Source organism: Oncorhynchus kisutch, linkage group LG9 (assembly GCF_002021735.2).
Source record: "Oncorhynchus kisutch isolate 150728-3 linkage group LG9, Okis_V2, whole genome shotgun sequence".
NCBI classification, from domain to species: domain Eukaryota; kingdom Metazoa; phylum Chordata; class Actinopteri; order Salmoniformes; family Salmonidae; genus Oncorhynchus; species Oncorhynchus kisutch.
In genome coordinates, this window is record NC_034182.2 from 27,903,599 (window position 1) to 27,929,182 (window position 25,584).

The 25,584-nt window shown below is 44.5% G+C and overlaps 1 protein-coding gene across 1 annotated transcript; it reads left to right on the forward strand.

The window, feature by feature from the left end:
* The first annotated feature begins 12,122 nt into the window (after positions 1-12,122).
* LOC109897014 (netrin-1-like) lies at positions 12,123-23,416 on the forward strand. Its single transcript, XM_031831353.1, has 5 exons — positions 12,123-12,253; positions 12,347-12,445; positions 21,027-22,513; positions 22,693-22,881; positions 23,364-23,416. Exons 2-5 carry the CDS (start codon positions 12,438-12,440, stop codon positions 23,414-23,416), a joined length of 1,737 nt encoding a protein of 578 aa, XP_031687213.1. The 5' UTR covers positions 12,123-12,253; positions 12,347-12,437.
* The last annotated feature ends 2,168 nt before the right edge of the window (positions 23,417-25,584 follow it).

Genomic DNA, 25,584 nt, shown 5'->3' on the forward strand with positions numbered 1-25,584 from the left:
GTCTGCGAGGAAAACCGGTGCCGCATTTCACGAAGCATTAGGGAAATTCCCATCTGACCAAAAGACGACGAGGACCAGACCAGACCCTTACTGTGAGCTGTCCAGGAGACACATAATCCTCAAGCAATTGAGGGACATGACAACTGATTTCAGTAAGTAAAAAATACAATAAAAAAAAAAATCATGAAACCAATAAAACTAAATATTAAGACGAAGGGTACCACTAGTCTTAGAAAAAGCCTAGAGTGAGGGCAGAGGAGGCCCCATTGAAAATTGTCTAGGAATTTATGTGAGAAGTGTCTACGTGGTCTGAGAACCACTGGAAATAGCACCATATGTTATTGTAGGCATTTATGAGAACTGTCTACGTGGTCGGAGAACCACGACAATTATATGTATGGGAAGCGGCAAGACTATAGAGTCTATAGAGACCATAGCATTTATGACTATAGAAACTATTGATACTATGGATGCTGAGGGACTACGATGCTATAGGGACCATATATACTATGGATGCTAATGGGACTGTGATGCTATATGGAATATGGATGTTCAGGGACTATAGATACTGTAGAGATTATGGCGACTGTTAAGACTATAGAGGAACCGCAGAAGACACACATGTATGCATAGGAGGTAATGACGAGAATCTTGGAAGATGCATAAGGAGTAATAAGGTAGATTACTGTGTGTGTTGGCTGGTGGTGTGGATGTGAATATATAAGTTGATTTTATAATGTTATATAGGGAAATTGTATGAGTGAATGGAACGTGTGTGTGTGTGTGTGTGTGTGTGTGTGTGTGTGTGTGTGTGTGTGTGGGAAGAATATGAAAAAATAGATAATTGTATGTGTATAATCGGTTACTAGAGATTTGATGAAGTAACAATGGTAAAAAGTATAATAATATACAACTTGCACACCCACACGCAGATGTATGTAAGTGGTGTAAAAAGTATTATTATAAATTAATAATATAATGTGTTACTACATTTGATAAAGCAACAATGTATGAATGCATAATGGGTAACTAAAGTTGGACTTGCTAGGTAGAGACTTATTATGGGACAGAGGACACCATCTACAGGGGACTGATAGAAAGTGCCAGCCCAGTTTTAATACACGTTGATCCCAGAAGGTTTATCACATCCCTTCCAAATTGGCTGATATATTTTATAAATTAATCGCATTACAGGTTCATCTATATCCAGCTGAAATTGGTAATAAATATTAAGAGCAACTTTGTTAGGGTAGACTACAATGAAAACAATGCCTTGTAATATTGAGAAAGTTATCATGTTTGTTTTAAAACTTGCAATAGGGGTAAAAGCAGAACATTGTTTGAGAGTGATCCGTGTGTATTAGCAGTAGTGATTGGGAGGGTCTTGAGAGTGCTAGTTGAAGGAAACAGATATGGAGACTAGTGAAAGTAACAAAGTGAATGGTAATATTAGTGGCTTTCAGATATCAATCAAATGTATTTAAAAAGCCCTTTTTACATCAGCTGATGTCACAAAGTGCTATACAGAAACCTGGCCTAAAATCCCAAACAACAAGCAATGCAGATGTAGAAACACGGTGGCTAGGAAAAACTCCCTTGAAAGGCAGGAACCTAGGAAGAAACCTAGAGTGGAACCAGGGTCTGAGGAGTGGCCAGTCCTCTTCTGGCTGTGCCGGGATGAGATTATAACAGTACGTGGCTAAGATGTTCAAATGTTCATAGATGACCAGCAGGGTCAAATAATAATAATAATAATCACAGGCAGAACAGTTGAAAGTGGAGCAGCAGCACGATCAGGTGGACCTGGTAGTCCTGAGGCATGGTCCCAGGGCTCAGGTCCTCCGGAAGGGGAGGGAGAGAGAGAGTTAGAGGGAGCATACCCATGGCACGAGCTCGAGGGGGGTGCCAAACCCGGACAGAAAGATCACGTCGGTGACTCAACCCACTCAAGTGACGCACCCCCACTAGGGTAGGGATGGAAGGAGAGGAGAGGGGAACTAGGCCAGGCAAAGACAGCAAGGGCGGTTTGTTGCTCCAGTGCCTTTCCGTTCACCTTCACACCCTTGGGCCAGACTACACTCAATCATAGGACTTACTGAAGAAATTAGTCTTTAATAAAGACTTAACTTCTTGGTGACGGGGCAGTATTTTCACGTCCGGATGAAATGCATGCCCAAATTCAACAGCCTGCTACTCATCCCCAGAAGACAAGTTATGTATATTATTAGTAGATTTGGATAGGAAACACTCTGAAGTTTCTAAAACTATTTGAATCATGTCTGTGAGTATTGGCAGCAGCTTTGCATGTCCATGATTGGACGCATCAATGTACAGGGACACAAATTCAACCTGGTCTAGGTCCTGTGTTACCAAAGTAAGTACGTGCCGCTTGGTGTTCGTGACAAATTGATCCGGTGGGCCCACACAATACCCTCTTCGGGTCATCCGGGAATTGGGAGGGCTGTGTGGGGTCTTAGGGGGAAGTACTGGTGGCCCACTTTACCGAAGGACGTGAGGTTTTATGTCTCCTCCTATTTGGTGTGCGCTCAGAGTAAGGCTCCTAGACACCTGCCTAGAGAGAAGTTAAAGCCCCTCCCCGTTGCACAACGGCCTTGGTCACATCTGTCGGTGGACTTCCTCACCGACCTTCCCCCGTCTCAGGGGAACACCACGATCCTGGTCGTTGTGGATCGGTTTTCGAAGACCTGCCATCTCCTCCCATTGCCCGGTCTCCCTACGGCCCTGCAGACTGCGGAGGCCCTGTTTACACACGTCTTCCGGCACTACGGGGTGCCTGAGGACATCGTTTCTGATCGGGGTCCCCAGTTCACATCGATCAGCCTGACTTCAGGTTTTCACCCCGAGAGCAATGGGCAGGTGGATAGAGTGAACCAGGATGTGGGTAGGTTTCTGAGGTCGTATTGCCAGGACCGGCCAGGAGAATGGGTGAGGTACGTCCCATGGGCGGAGGTGGCCCAAAACTCACTCTGCCACTCTTCCACGAACCTGTCGCCTTTCCAGTGCGTGTTGGGCTACCAGCCAGTCCTGGCACCGTGGCATCAGAGCCAGACCGAGGCTCCTGCAGTGGAGGAGTGGGGGCAGTGCTCATAGGAGACCTGGAGAGCCGTCCAGGAATCGCTCAAATGGGCGGGTGGGAAGCAGAAGGTGAGCGCTGACTGCCACCGCAGTGAGGCCCCCGTGTTCGCACAGGGGGACCGGGTCTGGCTCTCAACCCGAAACCTGCCCCTCTGCCTGCCCTGCCGGAAGCAGGGGCCGTGGTGTGTGGGGACATTCAAAGTCCCGAGGAGGATAAACGAGGTGTGTTATAGGTTACTTCCTCCTTACTATCGCATTAACCCCTTGTTTCATGTGTCTCCCCCCAGGCCGGTGGTGGCTGGTCCCCTGCAGGAAGGTGCCGGAGGTCCTTCCGCCCCCTCTGGACATCGAGGGGCCCCCGGCGTACACGGTACGTTCCATCCTGGACTGAGGGGTGAGGGGCCTGCAGTACCTCGTGGATTGGGAGGGGTACGGTCCGGAGGAGATGTGCTGGGTACCGGTGGAGGACATCTTGTATCCATCACTGCTGAGTGATTTCCACCGCCTCCATCCGGATCGCCCTGCGCCTCGCCCTCTGGGTGGTCCTCGAGGCCGGTGTCGGCGCGCTGCGGGAGCCACGCGTCAGAGGGGGGTACTGTCACGACTTCCACCAAGGGTGGCTCCTCTCCCGGGTTCAGGCGGCGCTCGGCGTCACCGGTCTACAAGCTGCCACCGATTCCTTTTTCTTTTCTTTTGGTTTCGTCTTGATTGTTTTCACCTGTACCTTATTTGTTGTTAATTCGGGGCTATTTAAACTTCCAGGGCCCACCTGCTTTTGTGCGGGCTTATTCCTCTCTGTTCGTTATTTTCCCTGGTTTTGGGAGACTTAACTGTTTATTAGTCATTGTGCTTGTATGTTGGCTAGACCCAGCTGAATAAATACGTCTCCATGGGAAGCTTTGCTCTCTGCGCCTGACTCCACACCCACCACTCCTAGCTTTTGTGACATAAATAAAATAAATAACAGTATGGGGATGAGGTTGTTGGATGGGCTATGTACAGGTACAGTGATCTGTGAGCTGCTCTGACAGCTGGTGTTTAAAGCTAGTGAGGGAGATATGAGTCTCCAGCTTCAGTGATTTTTGCAGTTCGTTCCAGTCATTGGCAGCAGAGAACTGGAAGGAAAGGCGGCCGAAGGAGGAATTGGCTTTGGAGGTGACCAGTGAAATATACCTGCTGGAGTTCGTGCTGTGGGTGGGTGCTGCTATGGTGACCAGTGAGCTGAGATAAGGAGGGGCTTTACCTAGCAAAGACTTATAGATGACCTGGAGCCAGTGGGTTTGGTGACGAATATGAAGCGAGGGCCAGCCAACAAGAGCATACAGGTCGCAGTGGTGGGTAGTATATGGAGCTTTGGTGACAAAACGGATGGCACTGTGATAGACTGCATCCAATTTGCTGAGTACGGTGTTGGGAGGCTATTTTGAAAATGACATCGCCGAAGTCAAGGATCAGCATGAGTGAAGGATGAGTGAAGGATGCTTTGTTACAAAATAGGAAGCCGATTCTAGATTTAATTTTGGTTTGGAGATGCTTAATGTGAGTCTGGAAGGAATGTTTACAGTCTAACCAAACACCTATGTATTTGTAGTTGTCCACATATTCTAAGTCAGAACCGTTCAGAGTAGTGATGCTGGACGGGCGGGCAGGTGTGGGCAGCGATCGGTTGAAGAGCATGCATTTAGTTTTACTTGCATTTAAGAGCAGTTGGAGGCCACGGAAGGAGAGTTGTATGGCATTGAAGCTCATCTGGAGGTTAGTTAACACAGTGTCCAGAGAAGGACCAGATGTATACAGAATGGTGTCATCTGCGTAGAGGTGGATCAGAGAATCACCAACCGCAAGAGCGACACCATTGATGTATACAGAGAAGAGAGTCGGCCCGAGAATTGAGCCCTGTGGCATCCCCATAGAGACTGCCCTCCAATTTGACACACTGAACTCTGTCTGAGAAGTAGTTGGTGAACCAGGCGAGGCAGTCATTTGAGAAACTAAGTCTGCCGATAAGAATGTGGTGATTGACAGAGTCAAAAGCCTTTGCCAGGTCGATGAATACAGCTGTACATTATTGTCTCTTATGGATGGCGGTAATTATATCGTTTAGGACCTTGAGCGTGGCTGAGGTGCACCCATGACCAGCTCGGAAACCAGATTGCATAGCGGAGAAGGTACGGTGGGATTCTAAATGGTCGGTGATCTGTTTGTTAACTTGGCTTTTGAAGACCTTAGAAATGTAGGGTAGGATAGATATAGGTCTGTAGCAGTTTGGGTCTAGAGTGTCTCCCCCTTTGAAGAGGGGGATGACTGCGGCAGCTTTTCAATCTTTGGGGATCTCAGACGATACGAAAGAGAGACTGAACAGGCTAGTAATAGGGGTTGCAACAATTTTGGCGGATAATTTTAGAACGAGAGAGTCCAGATTGTCTAACCCGGCTGATTTGTAGGGGTCCAGATTTTGCATCTCTTTCAATACATCAGCTATCTGGATTTGGGTGAAACTTGGGCAAGTTGCTGTGGGGGGTGCAGGGCAGCTGACCGGGGAAGTGGTAGGCAAGTGGAAAGCATGGCCAGCCGTAGACAAATGCTTATTGAAATTCTCAATTATCGGTGGTTACAGTGTTTCCTAGCCTAAGTGCAGTGGGCAGCTGGGAGCAGGTGCTCTTATTCTCCATGGACTTTACAGTGTCCCAGAACCTTTTGGAGTTTGTGCTACAGGATGCAAATTTCTGTTTGAAAAAGCTAGCCTTTGCTTTCCTAACTGCCTGTGTATATTGGTTCCTAACTTCCCTGAAAAGTTTCATATCGCGGGGGCTATTCGATGCTATTGCAGTCCGCCACAGGACGTTTTTGTGCTGGTCAAGAAGAATCAGGTCTGGAGTGAACCAAGGGCTATATCTGTTCCTGTTTCTATTTTTTTTTTTATGAGGCATGTTTATTTAAAATGGTGAGGAATGCACTTTTAAAGAACAACCAGGCATCCTCTACTGACGGAATGAGGTCAATATCCTTCCAGGATACCCGGGCCAGGTCCATTTAGAAAGGCCTGCTCGCTGAAGTGTTTTAGGGAGCGTTTGACAGTGATGAGGGGTGGTTGTTTGACCGCAGACCCATTACGGATGCAGGCAGTGATCGCTGAGATCCTGGTTGAAAACAGCAGAGGTGTATTTGGAGGGCAGGTTGGTTAGGATGATATCTATGAGGGTGCCCTTGTTTACGGATTTGAGGTTATACCTGGTAGGTTCATTGATCATTTACCATTGGTGTCGAATCCAACTCAAAAGTAAAATGTGCACGAGCAAGATGAAACATAGTTGTGAGAGCAAACGTTGAGTTAAGAGAGAAAAAATGTGGTCGAGTGAGCAGAGGACGGTTCCAGCGTGTGCACAGGTCAGTTGAGCGCAATTTAAACTTGAGAGCTTCTGCTCACTGGATCACAGGTGTGTCATCTTGCGCCGGTTAGACTTTTGAAACTGGAACTGACACCATATTTAATATGTGGTTTCCTTACTATAGTGTTGTGTGCACCCCTTAGCATGTATGTTTGGGGATTTTCTCTGTGGGATATTTGGTGTGATTGTTTTTTTTGTATATACCTGCGCTATGTTTTTTTGGATAAGTTGTGTTTTGCTAGCTTCCAGGTAATGCTTGCATTGTTTGTGTGTATGCAGTGCATGCTACCTCGGGTTTAGTGTGGTTATCATTAGCATATTTGTAATAAGAAATAAGTTCATTATCGTTGCTATATACTCAGTATGTCTATCAGCAAGGTATATATATTGTTTTTATATTACCTCTGCAATGTATAGCCTAAAATTGTACTGTTGAATTACAGGGCACAATTGACAAGTTTCTCGAGGTTTGTGTATGTGCACTTTGATTTACAGCTTTGTAATGGTGCCTTCTGTCATGACCTGACCATAGAGAGCCCTTGTTTCTCTATGGTGTAGTAGGTCAGGGTGTGACTAGGGGTTATTCTTGTTTATAATTTCTATGTTGTCTTCTAGTTTATATTTTATATGTTGGTGTTTTGTATGATTCCCAATTAGAGGCAGCTGGTAATCGTTGTCTCTAATTGGGGATCATATTTAAGTAGCTATTTTTCCTACCTGTGTTTGTGGGATATTGTTTTGTGTATTGTGCATGTAGCACCACGTAGTCACGTTTCGTTGTTCGTTTATTGATTTCTTGTTTTTGCTTAAAGTTTCACCTTGAAATAAATATGTGGAACTCAACAGCCGCTGCACCTTGGTCCCGTTCTTACGACAACCGTGACGCCTTCTTAGATCAGACAAGATCTGATAGAGGGCCATACATTTTAAGTGCCTAACCCTTCTATTTCTCTTTCTGGCTATGTATATATTCCTGCTGTGTGAATATCCAACTGTTTGCATGTATGGAAATCAGTCAATTGAAATAAATAAATTAGGCACTAATCTATGGATTTTACATGACTGGGAATACAGATATGCATCAGTTGGTCACAGATACCTTAAAAGAAAAGTAGGGGCATGGATCAGAAAACCAGTCAGTATCTGGTGTGACCAGGCTGTTGATTGTGGCCTGTGCCAAGTTGCTGGATATTGGTGGGAACTGGAATGCTGTCGTACACGTTGATCTAGAGCATCCAAACCATGCTCAGTGGGAGAAATGAGTGGTGAGTATGCAGGCCATGGAAGAACTGGGACATTTTCATCATCCAGGAATTGTGTATGGATCCTTGTGACATGGGGCCATGCATTATCTGGCTGAAACATGAGATGATGGCAGCGGATGAATGGCACGACAATGGGCCTCAGCATCTCATCAATTTATCTCTGTATTCAAATTGCCATCAAAAAAAATGCAATTATGTTCGTTGTCGATAGTTTATGCCTGCCCATACCATAACCCCACCACCTCCATAGGGCACTCTGATCACAACGCAAACCACTCGCCCTCACGACGCCATACACGCTGTCTGCCATCTACCCTGTACCGTTGAAACCGGAATTCATCCGTGAAGAGAACACTTCTCCAGGGACCCAGTGGCCATTGAAGGTGAGCATTTGCCCACTGAAGTCAGTTTTCGACGCCGAACTGCAGTCAGGTTAATACCCTGGTGAGGATGACAAGCACGCAGACAAGCTTCCCTGAGGCTGTTTCTGACAGTTTGTGCAGAAATTCTTCGGTTGTGCAAACCCAGTTTTATCAGCTGTCCAGGTGGCTGGTCTCAGACGATCCTGCAGGTGAAGAAGCCGAATGTGGAGGTCTTAGGCTGGCATGGTTACACGTGGTCTGTGGTTATGAGCCCAGTTGGACGTACTGCCAAATTCTGTAAAATGAGGTTGGAGGCGGCGTATGGTAGAGAAATTACAATTTAATTATCTGGCAACAGCTCTGGTGGAAATTCCTGGATTGGAAATGATGCAGATAATTACATTGATAGAACCCAAAATCTATTTGCAACATTAAAGCTGATCCACCCCCCCATCCCCTATTACAACATAGTCATTTTTTTCAAAAGTTGCCAAAATGCCATGTGCATCCACTTACATCAGTGAATTTGTCACAACCTAACCATTACGAAACTTCTGTTCGATCAAATAAGCCTCACATTGCAAATGAGCAATTCCATTTTTATTGACCAAGTTTGACTCTCATATTGACCTCCATACAAAAATGAGTAAGTGAAACTTCTCGCTTCACCTCTTTCCCTCTGACGCTATTTACTCTGAACTTTAACCTTTGACCTCCCACCTTGAACTTTGAGCCTGATTCAATTCACCGTGCCTCAATATTTCAAATGCTGAAGATGTAAATATAACGTATAGACTGTATGTCCTTCATTTCTGTCTGATCTGATTTCATGTTACGTCAATAAAGATTACTAGAGGGGCTATGTCATGAACCCTCAAAGTTCCATAATGGGGTGAAAATGGGAAACCAGTCTAATTAATGGCAGTAGAAACATAGCTGATGCATTTCCTGCTTTTACTTATGCAGGAAAACAAAAGTTAAGGTGTGATGTATCAGAAATTGTGTAATGGCATTATACTACCATATAAATATAAATACAATTTAAGGGCTCCCGAGTGGCGTAGCTATCTAAGGCACTGCATCTCAGTGCAAAGGTGTCACTGTAGTCTCTGGTTTGAATCCAGGCTGCATCACATCTGGCTGTGATTGGGAGTCCCATAGGGAATCATTGTAAACAAGAAGTTGTTCTTAACTGACTTGCCTAGTTAAATAAAGGTAAAAATAATACTTGGGTTTAAATTGGGTTTAACACAAATGTTCTGGATAAATAGCCTCTAAAATATATGTAAACAAACCATACAGTTCTGATTTTGTTTTCTTAGAAAGCTCTGAGTGCTATTATATGATACAATATCAGTACTTGTTGAATTTACAACTTGTCTAAGTCCTATCATCAACTGATTGTTTGAATAGAATGTTGCCATATTGGCAGTTAATTAGAAAAATGTATTGAATCAATCCTCTAAAACTGGCGAGCTAGTTAACACGTTAACATGTTATCACAGCACTGGCTAACCCATGGATGATCAACTCCCTGACCAACATCAACATGACTGAACTTTGCACCATCATAAGAAGGTTCATGTCCACTGCAATGTTCTAATTCCTAATTCTATGGTTACGCCTTTGTGAAAATGAATTTGGTATTGTTGTGTTTATATTTTTCCAGGTTTTCCATTGCAGCATGTTCAGTCTGCTACCCAACTGCTTCCAACAATTGAATGAATCTGTCACTGAGAGTGGGTGGCTGAGTGTTGGTATTGCAGTACTCTAGCACTACTTCAATAGAAAATAACATATGGGGCTTTGAGATTTGTCTTCAGAGCATTGGTTGCCAACCCTGCAGGCTTTTCAAGACCTGCAGGCTTTTGTTCTTGATCTAAAATACATGTTGAAAATCACGAGACTTGATGATTCAATACAATCATTTTAATACTGCTGGACTGGAACAAAAGCCTGCAGCCTGGACAGTAGCCAGCTAGGTTTGGTGAATACTGCCTTACCGTACTGTGGTGAAGCTGCTTGCAAGAAATTGTAACCAAATTTCCTAGGTTTATTACAGTACCTTGTGTGTTTTTGTCTATTCCAGGACGTGATGTCAATGCGGTACCAGAGTCCTACTTTGGGGAGACGACGGTGATCTCCAGTGGAGAGGTGATCATAACCACCCCCAGACACTAGGGGGAGCATAGGTGGCCTGTCCTATGGGGTCATGGGTCCTTTGTCCATATGGGAGCAGCCTGGGGAAGTAGGTGACATGAGGTAGCCAGGGTCGTACTCTTCCTCCCAGTTCCTGGTTCTTTCAGCTGTGACATGGGACTGGCAGCGTCTGCAGGTGTACCGGTGTCACCGATTGGCAAGCTGGTGTAACAATATAACTTTAAACTGTCCCCTCGCCCATACCCGGGCGCGAACCAGGGACTCTCTGCACACATCAATAGTCACCCTTGAAGCATCGTTACCCATCGCTCCACAAAAGCCGCGGCCCTTGCAGAGCAAGGGGAACTACTACTTCAAGGTCTCAGAGCAAGTGACGTCACCGATTGAAACGCTATTTAGCGCACACCGCTAACTAAGCTAGCCGTTTCACATCCGTTACACTCACCCCCCTTTTGACCTCCTCCTTTTCCGCAGCAACCAGTGATCCGGGTCACGGCACCAATGTAACAGTATAACTTTAAACCGTCCCCTCGCCCATACCCGGGCGTGAACCAGGGACTCTCTGCACACATCAACAGTCACCCTCGAAGCATCGTTACCCATCGCTCCACAAAAGCCACGGCCCTTGCAGAGCAAGGGGAACTACTACTTCAAGGTCTCAGAGCAAGTGACGTCACCGATTGAAACGCTATTTAGCGCACACCGCTAACTAAGCTAGCCGTTTCACATCCGTTACACTGGCAACAACATGAAGGTCTGGGAAACACGAGGAGAATCATCTGTAGACAACACTTGAATAAAAAACAATGTTGTCCACAGCTGGGTGGTTGTCAAGATTTCAACCCCTCATAACAGAAGTCAATAACTTGTGAAGTCTGTTCTGATTCTGTGAAGAACAAACCTCATGTTTACTGTTATGACGAAGGGGGAAGTCTGACAAATACCAATGCCTTGTTTAGGCCCACTTTATTAGTCACATCTTGCTGCAGGGTACAGATTTTTGGCAGGACACGTGCACCTGCTACTACCCTCTCACAGTATATCGGACACACACACACTATTGGATTTTACGTCCCTAGTACTTGTCGCCTTAACTGTCTTAACAGCTTCTGTCTCATAGACTTGCTTTGCTAAATCGACTAAGCTTTCAGAGAAAAACAATGTTCCTCCAGCTAACCGAGAGTTTGGCAGTGTATAGTGTCTTTATTAGGCTACATAAACTCTGCCAAAATGTAATAGTGATTTCTCCCCCCAATTTATTTTATTGACCTTGTCACCCTTCCAATGACAGCATTTCTAAACTACTCCGAGTAACTACTTGAACACACACACACACACACACCTGGGGAAACATTCCTTAAGGGAAGTCATCAATCTGTTTAATGGGCTTCTCTGGGAAAGTTCCTCTCCTCCCTCAGGCACTCGCTTCTCCGCCCTCCCTCCATCCCGTCACCATCCATCCATTCTCTTTTATTTCATGCTTCCCATCTGTATCTGCTTTAGTTCATCTGCTAAGTTATTACTAACTACCGCATGTAAGAGCTTCCCCTACTAGCCTATGTGGTTACAATATTTTTCCATTGCACGTTTGGAAAACGAGAACAAATATTGTTACAGCGGATTGAAGTCTTCGACAGCAAGATGAACTTCTCGGTAATTGAGGCCACTTTGTCTCAATTGTCTGTGTCTTCAAATTGCCTGCCAGTAATGCACTTGAAATGCCAAACGGACTCCCCCTGCACTGTAGCACTGTGCAGATGTGAGTTGAAGCTGAGAGGCGGCAGCGTCTTGACGTCAGGACTGGACGGGACGCCCCCTACGGAGGCGGACTGCAGCGAGTTGGATCTCCACACCATGCGCACAGCACAGCACCGCCGGATAACTGTCAACGTGTTGCGCGCCTATATTAATAAAGACCGCATCGCCTATATTAATAAATACCGCGGCGAGAGAAGGGAGATCAAGAATTGAGACGCACATAGTGAGTGTTCTCATATTTTATATTTTTATGTGTATATTTCTTTCTTGCTGTTGGTTCTTTCTCACGAAGTTGGTGGACCTGTTTTAAATTTAGAATGGAAGGACTACAGGCATTGACAAGTTGATTAGTTGGACCCGGTGAGCGTGCCAAAGTTCGCGCTTCAAGTGCTCAATATTCACTCTCCATGGGTAGGTAAGCTTTACAGTCAGCGTTTTGTATCAAACGGATTATTTACACATTTGTTATTGAAGATTGATTTGATATACACCTGTTCTCTTCGTGGGAATATAGCCTAGGTTTATATCTGAATATGATAGTGGCATTGCTCAAAAGTGTGAATTAAATTAGCCTGTGACCATTTTTATTAGAATATTATTTTATGATTGAAGACTATTTTGTTTATTTAACATCTGAATATCCTAACCTAAGGTAATACATATTTTGCGTTTAGTAAATGTTACAATTCTTTAAAAACACTGTTCAGTTAGTAGAGAGAGTTTATTTATGAAAACAAATGTTTTGGAAGTATTAGATTGAGAATCATTTAAAGAGATTTGACAGTATTATCTTTAGGACTATTTTTACTTTTACTTAACTAGGCAAGTCAGTTAAGAACAAATTCTTATTTTCAATGACGGCCTAGGAACAGTGGGTTAACTGCCTGTTCAGGGGCAGGACGACAAATTTGTACCTTGTCAGCTCGGGGATTTGAACTTGCAACCTTCCAGTTACTAGCCCAACGCTCTAGGCTACCCTGCCGCCCCGATATCTAAGTAATCAAGTGGATGATTGGAATTGTGTTAAGCAGTCCAGCGCCACTTTTTAAGACAAACACAAGCCATCATTGGCACTTGCAATTGGGCTCTCATTTATTTATGTTACAATTACATTGGACATAATTAAATCCAATTATGTTTTATTATTGTTATTATTATTAATATGTCTGTAGGTATCGGGAATATCGCATATCTCTCTTGAAAACAGGGATAGGCCTATGGGCCTGTGTATTTCTTACAGCGACAACAGCAATGATAAATATACTTATTTCGAGAAAAGGAAACGAAAATGACCAGAAACATGATAACACTTAAATGTGTATATGATCATCCAAACAACCCAGCATGTTTAGAGTATAGAATACATCGGGGTTTCGTCTCTGCAAGATGCAGCAAATTGAGTAAATTACTGGAGTGGGCAATTATAGACAATTTGGCCCCGCACATAAAGGACTCTTGCCAAAACTATTTGTGCTAAATGAAGCAATCCAATAAATGTTCTTTGAAGGGCGTTTCATTTATACACCCTTTTGTCTAAGTCAGGGTGCACCCCAGGATAAAACTCTGGTTTCAAATGATTTAATTAAGATAGGGGAACATTTAAGGATATAGCCAATATAATATTTTCCTAAACTTTTCTCAATTGGCTAGGTTGGAAATTAAATGAGCATGCAATGTATTAATATGAAAATCAGAATATTCATAACAATACGTTTATTCATAGTAATTATAAATAATAATAATACATTTTTGCAACAAGAAAATACTCTATTAGGTTTCTATGTTATTCTTTCTAATGAGACAAACGGTCATTCCAAACGCATATGGTCTCTCGAATTGTCTCCAATATTTTTCGTTTAGCGAGTTCAAGGTCAACACAGGCTGCCCATATCTGAAGACATTTTTATCTCGGTTCCTGACTCCATGAACAATGCTTCGAGGGGGATTTAATTAACATGTTCATGTTATCTTGTCATAATCTTCGGTCAATTGAATTTAAATCAAACAAAATAGCGTACGTCCAATTCTTCTTCTGCGTGCTTTGACTTGACTTATATAGGCATGTTCCGATTTTAAATCAATGGCTGGTCAAAATCTACTTTTCTAGGATTCTGTTTCTCGTTTCTCTGTGACTTGCAATTAATTACCGTGAATTCCAAAATTATGTCTTCCACTTAGTAAAATGGTCTTCACTTTCATTTCATGGCGTTACTTGAAGATGAAATCACGGACAAGGATTTCATGTCCATCTGTTTTTCAATATCGACATTGAATCGAAACCTCCATGGGTTAGCGCATTGCCGACTTGTGTGATAATTTATGAAACAGCGTGGGAAAAGAAAACAGTGAAATTGGGAGAAATAGCCTTGCTTCCTTTAGGGCGTGTGTTTTCTTATTCAACCCCTACATATGTCCAAGCTGAGGTGTCTGAAAAGGCTTTTCAATGTAAGTAATCTCTGTTGTGTCGCTCCATTTCTCTTCCTGACCTTAGACAGAGGGGCTCACATAGCAGGCGTTAGCTGGGCGTTGGAGGTGCGAACCAGGGGTACAGGACATGGGCCTTTAGCTAATGATACGAGTGGCAGCGGGGATAATCCATTCTGTGCAGTCTGTCAATTGCACCTCCCTCACCGTCCCACTAAAATTAGACTATTACACCTAAAACAGCTCTTGGAATCCGCTCCGTGTGGAATATCACGCTGGGTTGCAGCGGGAGCAGGCAGGAATGCCGTTGGGGAATACATAGCGTTTCTCTTCTCCTCTTCCCGGGTCTCTATGCCCAGTGTTGTGTTTCGGACGGGCTAAGGACAATTGGAAATTAACAAATGCGTTACTTGTCAGCTGTGATAAACATGCCCAAACAGGTGTCAGGTTCAGTTTCATAGTGGGAGAGTGGTAGGATGTGTAATTAATCAGATAGACTGTATTTAGGGGTCATTAGTGCTTGGCGGAGGCTTAAAACACGGGATGCATATTGTTATGGGCTCTTGAAAGAAGTAATCCACTGTGGACCAGTGTTGTTTGAGCTGAACATAGCAGACCTATACTTCTTATCCTAGGCCTACTCTGTTCTTTGCACGTCCTCGTGCTATTTTACTAAGTCACTTTCTTTCCTCCTTTTGCTATAGCTACTTAGCCAGTCTAATGTACGTGTATCAGACAACAATATCAAATACAGCATCACAACTACATTATTTCATAACACACTGTTTACAAAGCACGCTATCTCCTCTGCCTTCATATTGCATGTTGAATTCCAATGGTATTGTTGAGATCGGTGCTGTTCGGCTGTGGCTGAACAGTGCTCTACACTGCTACCCATGACGAGGAATTTTAAAACGTGTGAGAAAGGCCAAATCCAGCTCATCTGCTCCCGATACACAGCCCCAAAAGACACCGATTTAGACCGCAGAGTGGAACGGTGGCAAGGGGAGCTGACAGGTAACAGAAGGCATCACCCTCTTTTCACACTTCAACCCATGACCCCTCTTAATACGTCATATTCTCCCGTTATTAGCCATTCTCCCTTCACCCTTTCTAGTACTACTTTAAACCCCTCCAAAGCGCCATCCTATCCTATCCAACTCCTGCCTCTTATTCTCATTTATATATCCAGGCTGTATCACAACCGGCTGTGATTGGGGGTACCATAGGGCAGCGCACAGTTGGCCCAGCGTCGTCCGGGTTTGGCGGGTGTAGTCAGTAATTGTGAATAAGAATTTGTTCTAATGGATTTGCCTAGTTAAATACAGGTTAAATAAAATAAACAAATAAAATACATGTCACAGTCTTACTCTTGTATCGTCCTATTTTTCCTATTCTTCCTACCCGTTTCTTACTCCTCTCTTACCACCCTATAAAATGAATGATATCTCCGTCTGAGCGCCCGCATACACGCTGTGTTTTACGCCACTTCTTTAACCCCGTTGCCACCCTCATAGGCCCCTCTTACAACACCCGGGTATCCAGTCTTATCTCTCTCTTAACGCCCCTAGTATCTTCTTATCTTCCGAACCCCAAAACACCCCCTTCCTACATGTTGAGAGAATACACAGTAGGATAGCATTTTAACTACTGGCGGCAGCAGTGGGATTTTACCGAGCAGACTGTTCGACCCCACAGCGCTACTTTTTAAACTCCTCACACCTAAATCCTAAGGAATGAAAGATTATACAAAGCGTCTTAGAGTAGATTGCTACAGGAGGCGTATTGTGAGAACACGAGCAGAAGGCTCTCCTGTTAGCTAGCTCCCACCATGTTAGACTATGCTGTAAACATGGCCCAGGTTGTCATCAAGTATTTTTCCAGACCTTCTCAAGCCAAACATAGCTGGTCCCACTGACTGCTGCGCTTAAAGACCATGCACAGCCTACTGCCTCCCTCCAGAGATATCATTGACCTCACTTAAACACTATTTGCTTATGTAAGACTTTTAGTTAGATCATAGGTATCAAACCCCCTTTTTGACAAATGGTTTTGATACTTAGGTATCTACAGTGCCTTTACAAAGTATACCCCTTGACCTTTTTCACATTTTGTTGTGTTAAAGCCTGAACTTAAAATGGATTACATTTACATTTTGTGTCACTGGCCTGCACACAATACCCCATAATGTCAAAGTGGAATTATGTTTTTAGACATTTCTGCAAATCAAAAACAAACTGAAAAGCTGAAATGTCTTGAATCAATAAGTATTCAACCCCTTTGTTATGGTAAGCCCAGATATGTTCAGGAGTAAAAATGTGCTCAACAAGTCACATAATAAATTGCATGAACTCTGTGTGCAATAATAGTGTTTAACATGATTTGTGAATGACTAGCTCATCTCTGTAGAAAAATAGTAGACATTGAGTATCCCTTTAAGCATGGTGAAGTTATTAGTTACACAATGGATGGTGTATCACTATGAAGAAACAGGCGTCCTTCCTAACTCAGTTACCAGAGAGGGAGGAAACAGGGATTTCACTATGAGGCCAATGGTGACTTTAAAACAGTTACAGAGTTTAATGGCTGTGATAGGAGAAAACTGAGGATGGATCAACAACGGTGTAGTTCTACACAATACTAACCTAAATGACAGAGTGAATAGACGTCACTGAGTACCACTCTTCATAGTTTCAAGCATGGTGGTGGCTGCATCATGTTATGACTATGCTTGTTATAGGCAAAGACTAGGGAGTTGTTTTATAGAGCAAAGTACAGGAACAATCCTAGAGGAAAGCCTGATTAAGTCTGCTTTCCAACAGACAGGGGAGACAAATTCACCTTTCAGCAGGACAATAACCTAAAACACAAGGGCAAATATAGTTTCTTACCAAGACGACATTGAATGTTCCTGAGTGGCCTAATAACAGTTTTGACTTAAATCGGCATGACAATCTATGGCAAGACTTGAAAATGGCTGCCTAGCTATGATCAACAATCAACTTGACAGAGCTTGGACCAAGGTGCAGCATGGTAAGCGTACATCTTTCTTTATTTGATGAACAACAAAATATAAACAAACATAACATTTTGTAGCGCTAACACAGCAACTATACAAAAAAACAAGATACCACAACTAAAGGTGGAAAAAAAGGCTGCCTAAGTATGATCCCCAATCAGAGACAACGATAGACAGCTGCCTCTGATTGGGAACAAATAAATAGAAAAACTAGAATGCCCACCCAAATCACACCCAACCTAACCAAATAGAGAAATAAAAAGGCTCTCAAAGGTCAGCTTGAAGAATTTAAAAAATAATCAAGTGCAAATATTGTACAATCCAGGTGTGCAAAGCTCTTAGAGACTTACTGAGAAAGACTCCCAGCTGTAAATTCTGCCGAAGGTGATTTTAACATGTATTGACTCAGGGGTGTGAATACTTATGTAAATAAGATATTTCTGTATTTAATTGTCAATACATTTGCTCACATTTCTAAATACATGTTTTCACTTTTTCATCATGGGTATTGTTTGTAGATGGGTGAGAGAATTGTATTTTATTTTATCCATTTTGAATTCAGGCTGTAACACAAAAAAATGTTGATAGTGTTCTATGTCCATGATTGGTTCATATTCACTCTGGAACACTGTTATTCCTGTGATTCTCCATTAAAGGTTATTGTAGTGGATGGATATGTATGTTGTCCAGCATGTGGGATATGAGTGTTCTTTCTCTCTTCTATTTGTCTTTAAAACTAAAGGGGGTCAATTAAATAGAAATGCCACTCATCCACCATGTTCTTCTGGCATGCCAGGCGTGTGAATTTATGGAAAGCGACAGAGGAAAACCGTTGAAATGGTATCCGGTGGTTGGGTTACATCCCTGGTGCGAGACTGGCGATCTGGTTTCGGAGCAGAGGGGGGTGAGGGGGTCTGCATTTGGCCTGGGGGGACGGTTGGGGGTGAGTAGCACTTTAAAGAGCACTGTGATCTTCTCCGAAGAGCTTCCATCTATCATGTAGTTTGTAATGGGGGCTACAGTATGTTTCATTAGCGACGAGGTAATGTGCCCGAGACAAGTGCAACTCACGCCATGGGGAATGGCAAACAACCCCCTCGCCACTATGGCCTGTATCCTTAGCCCTCTTAGCCCTCTTACCCCTTTTATCCCTCTTTCCCCCTTACCCACCAACCACATCTAGTCTGAATTTCAGACATCCCCCATCACCACTCAACCCCCCTTCCACAAATTCCCCTAACCCTCACTTTACTCTCATTATATACATGTGTTTCCCAAACTGTGGATCGGAACCCGCGGTGGGATTACATTTTTTGTGCATTTATTTTTTGGGAAATACTTATTCAGTGTAAACTTAAACAACTAAAACCAAATAGAAAGTATGTAGAAGCAATAATGGACCTATCTAAAAAATAAACTCCTCTAATCTTTGAGAATTTACAATCAGCAAAATAAAAGCTAGGCAGTCAGGTACCCATTGATTATGTTATAATGTTTGAGCATAATAACACAGTACTAGCCATCTCAAAATGACTAGAATTGCAGTAAATTAGCTTTAAAACTACAGCGTTTTCTGTCCACTGCCAAGATGATATTTTTTATTTATTCTTTGATTTATTCTTTGGTCAACCCTTATGGTGGGTCTCGACTCAAAAGGCACCTCAATTGGTGGGTCATGAACCAAAAAAGTTTGGGAACCCCTGTTATATACCATCACCCCCCCATCCCCAGCCCTGACTATACATCGCCTACCAGACACCCCCTCCCCCTCCAGCGAAACTCTGACGCCGTTATGAAACCTGAGACTCGATTAATCAGTCGATCAATTAATGAGGCTCAGCTTTTAGAGGGACGTCTGGGTTCCCAGCTGGATATGTTGCAACACGTGTGGAATGCTCAGGGGGCGCACACCGGACCCCCGGAATGTGGTGCGGCGGGACAGGGGCCGCAGTCGGACCGCTCATCACCTCAGCCGCCGGGCCTTGGCGTTTCCAATAATGACACTCGAAACATACGCCTGATACGCCTCATCTGCCCGATTTCACAGAGCTAGGTTGGGACGGACCACTTTTTGGGCACGGAGGAATCATAACTCATTTTGGGGGGGTCAGTTGAGTAATATAGGTTGTTTTAGTTGCCGACTCTCATTGTAACCCCCCCTAGACCCACTTATAGTGCTGTGGTCCTGAGGGAAGCCTCAAGTTTCCGGCTGTGGTCTAATTGAGTGGGATGACTAGCCCTGGGAGGCTCCCAACTCTTCTCCTCTCCTCTCTCCTCTCCTATGGGGTTGGTTTATACAGGCCTGCTGACTGTGCTGTCAGTGTCAAACGCTTGTTAGGACATCATCAATCTAGACGCAGTTAGAGATATTCCCAGAACAGAACGAAGGGGGCAGGTGATAGAGAGAGGGAGAAAGAGAGAGAGAGAAGGAAAGGGGACAGAAAGGGTAGAGAAGGAGGGAAGCAGGAGAGGGAATAAGAGAGAGGAGAAAGATACTCTAAAGAAAGAGAGAGAATGAGAGAAAGGGAGGATAGAAGGAGAGAGAGATTTACTGCACAGTAGACAGAGAAAGAAAAGAGGAGGAAGAAAGAAAGAAAGAAGGAGGAGGGTCTGGAGAAGAGATGGATCCTAACAATGTGCCTCTTCATAAGTTGTTTGGTGTGAAGCGAAGTGTTGGGTGGGATCCTTGCTCGCTTTCCCTCAACTCATCCGTGTGAGCTCATATAAAACTGCAAAGTTTGTTGTCGTAGATCATGTTGTCAGGAAAGGTCGACGCATTGTTCGCACATGTCTGCAGGCGTAAATGAAGTAACCTTCTCTGGTATCAGTATCAATTCCTGACAGACGAACACATTTAGCACATCACCGGCCGTCTTACGAGGGGGAAAAAAATCTGTTCACACCGTGGACGTACATAAGTGTGTTTGTCTTCTCCCAGGAAGTGGCTGTACAGGGGCTTTAAGCCGAACACACATTTCTCACATTCTCTTCTATAAATCTTTCCCTCCATCTTCCACTCCCGACTTTCTTTCTCACATCCTCTCTCGCGCTCTCCTTCCATTTCTATCCACACATTGGGTTCTCCAAAACTCGGGTTGTTGCCCATGTGTGTTGAGTAGAGCGGAGTGGAGCAGAGCGGCGGTAGAAGAATTTGAAAGGAGGACCATAAAGATGATGGATGCCGCCCAGCTTGTGCTTTCAGACCCAGCTGTTTTTTGTCATCCTGGACAGACCCGCTAGTTTCCTATACGCTCTCATCCATACATTCATCCACTCTTTATAAGCTTTCATCCATACAGTCATCTAAAACTCACTGAAAGAGGCCTGGTTAAGGGAGAAGATAGATTTGGCTGGATTATATGAGAGTTAAAGGTTCAAGGTGGTGGTGCGAACTGGTGTTTTCAGTAAAGGGACAGGTGGTCTCTCTACCTCAGAAGGCCCCTCCTTTTGGCTCCAACCACAAGTCATATAAATCCATCAGTATCTTTTCCTTTTATGATTTCACTGTCGCTTTATCCCCTAAAATCGTTTATTTTACCATTTTCCCCCACAGGCTCGATGACATGATGTTCCTGCCCGTCTCCCCTCCCCCCTCCTTCTCCCTCTCTTTTCTCCTGCTAGTCCTCACTGTTCTCCCTCTTTCCCTCCTTTCCCGTTCACTCTCTCACTCCCCTCTGAGCTGGACTTCTCCACATGACCCCTGCTACCACCTGGATGGGCGTCCGCGACACTGCCTGTCGGAATTCATCAATGCCGCCTACGGTGTCCCAGTCAGTGCCGCCAACTCCCTCCGAGGACCTTCGGACCAAAATGCTGTTAACGTCAGCTCCGTCACGGACCTCCACAACCCCTACAACCTGACCTGCTGGACAGCCCAGGTGGGAGGCACCGACGGCGGGGACTGGGTTCTCACCCTCCCCCTGGGCCGGCGCTTTGAGGTCACTTACATCAGCCTGCAGTTCTGCCAGCAGGGGGAGCCGTCGGATCCGGTCTCCGTCTCTTTGCTCAAGTCCATGGATCACGGGCGCACCTGGAGGCCCATGCAGCATTACTCCAGCGACTGCCCCGGGAGTTTTGGGCTCCAGGCCCAGACGGTGGCCAAGACCAGGCACCAGGAGACAGAGCCTCTGTGCTCGGATCCCCGGCCCCTGCAGAGGCACCGGGGAGGCATGGTTCTGGCCTTCTCCACCCTGGATGGAAGGCCCTCCTCTCCAGACTTTGACTACAGCCCCACCCTGCAGGACTGGGTGACGGCCACGGACATACGGGTGGTCTTCCACCAGGTGACCCAGTCCCAACAGGTGACCCAGTCCCAACAGACTAAGTTGGGAAGTTCGGAGGATAGGGGGGTGGGTGTGGGATTGGGAGCAGATGCTGGGGTTCTGAGGTGGAGGGTGGGGTCGAAGAATAAAGCTGTGGTTGGTCAGGTGAATGGGGACAACAATGCTTGGGGGTTTGTGGAGAAGGAGATGAAAAAGACAGAAAAACGAGGGAGAAGCAGAGGAGAGAAAATGGACAAATCCTGGCGGAGGGGTCACAACAAAGGGTCGGGAGGTCAGGGAGAGGATGGACACAATGTGACCCGGAAGGATTTAGAACGAGACACTCAGGCAATGGACACCTCCAAGAGAGGGAACGGTAAAGGAAAAGGGCGTGGCCGCAAAAGGGAGGGGGGCCACCATTGGAGTCCGTGCCAGGAAGGTGGCGTCTGTGATTGGACAATTGAGGGGCAGGGGAAGGACAACAAGGGGCGGGAATTGAGGAGGAGGAGAAACAACAATCGGAATCTCCAGCTAGTTCCTCCCTCCCCATTGATCTCTGCCCCCCCTGTCCGGCCCCCCCTGGCCCTCTCGGACCTGCAGGTGGGGGGCAGGTGTAAGTGTAACGGGCATGCCTCACGGTGTCGTCATGACGACGCGGACCGGGTGGTGTGTGTGTGTGAGCACCACACAGCGGGGGCAGACTGCGACGTATGTGAGGACTTCTACTATGACAGGCCCTGGCAACGAGCCACGCCCAGTCAGCCACACCCGTGCGTCTGTGAGTCACACCCCCCCATTACTGTGTGTGTGTGTTTGTGCATCTGCGTGTGTGCGTGCATGTCTGTATGTGTGAGTGAGTGCATATTGGATCATGAATGTAAACTTTACTAGCTTTCACTGAAATGCATTCCCTCCCTCCCTCCCACCTCCCCTTCCCCTCCTCTCTCCTACCCCCAGCGTGTGAGTGTAACGGCCACTCCTCTAAGTGTCGGTTCAGCATGGAGGTGTTCCAGCAGTCGGGCCGGCGCAGCGGGGGGGTATGTCTGAAGTGTCGGCATCACACAGCGGGACGCCACTGCCAGTACTGCCAGAATGGACACACCCGTGACCACGACAAGCTACCCAACCACCACAAGGCTTGCCAATGTCAGTCAGAGAGAGGGAGCGGGAGAGAGAGAGAGAGAGAGAGAGAGAGAGTGTGTGTGTGTGTGTGTGTGTGTGTGTGTGTGTGTGTGTGTGTGTGTGTGTGTGTGTGTGAGCATTAAAGTTGTGTCTGTATCAGGTCGTTCTGACCAGCTGTGTATCTTATACATGCAGAGATGTATGTGTGTGTGTGTGTGTGTGTGTGTGTGTGTGTGTGTGTGTGTGTGTGTGTGTGTGAGCATTAAAGTTGTGTCTGTATCAGGTCGTTCTGACCAGCTGTGTATCTTATACATGCAGAGATGTATGTGTGTGTGTGTGTGTGTGTGTGTGTGTGTGTGTGTGTGTGTGTGTGTGTGTGTGTGTGAGCATTAAAGTTGTGTCTGTATCAGGTCGTTCTGACCAGCTGTGTATCTTATCCATACAGAGATGTATGTGTGTGCATATGCGTCTGTTAGTATATCTGTTTCTCTTTGTGTATCTGTCAGTCTACGGGGTTTGTCTACATGTGTCTGTGTACCTGCCTCCACAGTGTTTATGAGGTGGTTACATTGTGACAGAGGACAGTTATTCCTGTTAGGGTTACAAATATTCCCCTTTGTGCTTGACTGGATCCAGTGTCCATGTTGTTACCACTGGCTGGAATCCACTCTGCCATTTGACCTTTGACTGGTCACATGTCCCAAGTGACTGTGACACTCTGGCATGCTCATTGGGCGGTTGACCTAAGTTCTAATATAACCATATGTTAGTGGTGTGTGGTTCGGTCATGCACACGACACATGCAGGTGTGTGTCTGTGTGAGTGATTGACTGTGTGCGTTTGAGCAATATTGGAGAACTTGAATGGGATATTTTAGCCTGGATGTTAGTCGGTTTCAGGTCTTGCCAACTCCGTATGGAGTGATTCCTCACGAAACCAGGACAAGAAAGATTTCAGATAATGTAATCCATAGAATGGTCCTTTGGGGAAAGGCTTGTTGACGTATATTTGACATTTGTATCTAAAAGCACGATTGAGACAGAGTTATTCAAAATGGGCATATAGGCCTCCTTTAAGACTACAGAATGTTTCATTCGTAGATGCTGCAAAGCAACAACAACAACAAAATGTCATATAGGCTTTACAGCTTGCTCTGTAATATAAGTACGATTTTGATTTCAATAAAAACATTTTTACATTAATTTAGGAATATTGAAAAATATGAACATGAATATTGAAAATATGCCGTTTTAGATTTGACAAATTGCTCAATATATTATTGAACATAATATTATATACGGGCATATCAAAGTTCCAGAGTGGGTGGGGATCTCTGCTACTTTTAGAGGTACGATCCAATTTGTAAGCATAACCAACAGAGTGAATGTGAAAATGGATTCAAAGTGGTCAGGATGTGCAATGATACAAGTAAAAAGAGGGCTGTGATTGGTTACATTGCCTACTATGCCAATTTCTCTGAATAAAATGGGCCATAACTTTAACTCTAGCAGAGATCTCAGTCTGGAACTTTGATAAGCCCATAGAGTATATTATGTTCAACAATACACCATAATATTAATACAATTAATTAAGCTACATTCTTAAAATCAATCCCATATACTATGTTCTTTAAAAAAAAAGGCTTTAAATTCTCTAGTACAGCCAATATTAAAAACAGTCAAATGCTTCTCAAAGATGCCCTCTGGTGGTCAAACTAGCACTAACTAGCATTAATGCAACAATGTCTGACACTTTAATGACGTGCCATAGAATTCTGCGGCAGCCTGCAAACTGTGCTACAGTACGACGCAACTTTTAAAGGAAGAACCATTGTAGATTGAAAAATGTGCCAAGTCAAAACATTTGTTTTTTCAATATCCATGTTTATTTTTTCAATATTGAAATTAATATGTTTTTTTTTCTTGAAATCAAAATACTACTCATATGACAGAACAGGTGGTAAATCTTCATATGAAACTATGTTCTGCTTTGTAGCACCTACAGATGAAACATTATGGAGTCTTAAAGGAGGCCTGGGTAAGGCCAAAATGCCATAGATATACAATACAACTTTATTGTCCATTAGTTACACAGAACAACTGAAATGTGTCTTCTGCTCCGTTCTCAAACCTCCCCAGATTTCTCAATTATGCTTTTAGATACAAATGTTAAATATACAGTATGTCAACGAGCCTTCCTCAATAGGACCATTCTATGGATTAAACTGAGTGAAAATCCCCAAAATCATGTAATTCTTTTGTCTTGATTTTGTAAGGAAACGCTCTATGGTATTGTCATGCCAAGTTTGGTGTTACAAGGAGTTGAGAAGGGAGAAGAAACAGACTGGCACCCAAGCTATAGACATTTATAGGCTACAGTATAGCTAGCTAACTTATGTCAGTTACCTTAGTGCTATTTATGTGTCATAATATTATTTGATGTAATAATCAATGATAGACAAATCAATCATGATTATTTGATCAATGTTCAGGTCAAGTCAGCCTTTTTCCAAATCTAGTGATTTAAAACCTTAGTGACTTGCCTGCAAAAGCTAATTATTTAAAGGTGTTTGGAGTAGCTGTAAGGGTTTGTTTAAATGACTTTACTGGAGGAAAAACAGACCTACTAAAGAACGGCTTCCTCTTTGTCTGTGCCCTTTGGATAACCCCAACACTCTCTCTCTCTCTCTCTCTCTCTCTCTCTCTCTCCTCTCTCCTCTCTCTCTCT

Coding starts and splice junctions, on each gene's coding strand:
- LOC109897014 (XM_031831353.1), top strand. Junction 22,514..22,692: donor TCAGCCACACCCGTGCGTCT/GTGAGTCACACC, acceptor TCCTACCCCCAG/CGTGTGAGTGTAACGGCCAC. Junction 22,882..23,363: donor CCACCACAAGGCTTGCCAAT/GTCAGTCAGAGA, acceptor TGTATCTGTCAG/TCTACGGGGTTTGTCTACAT.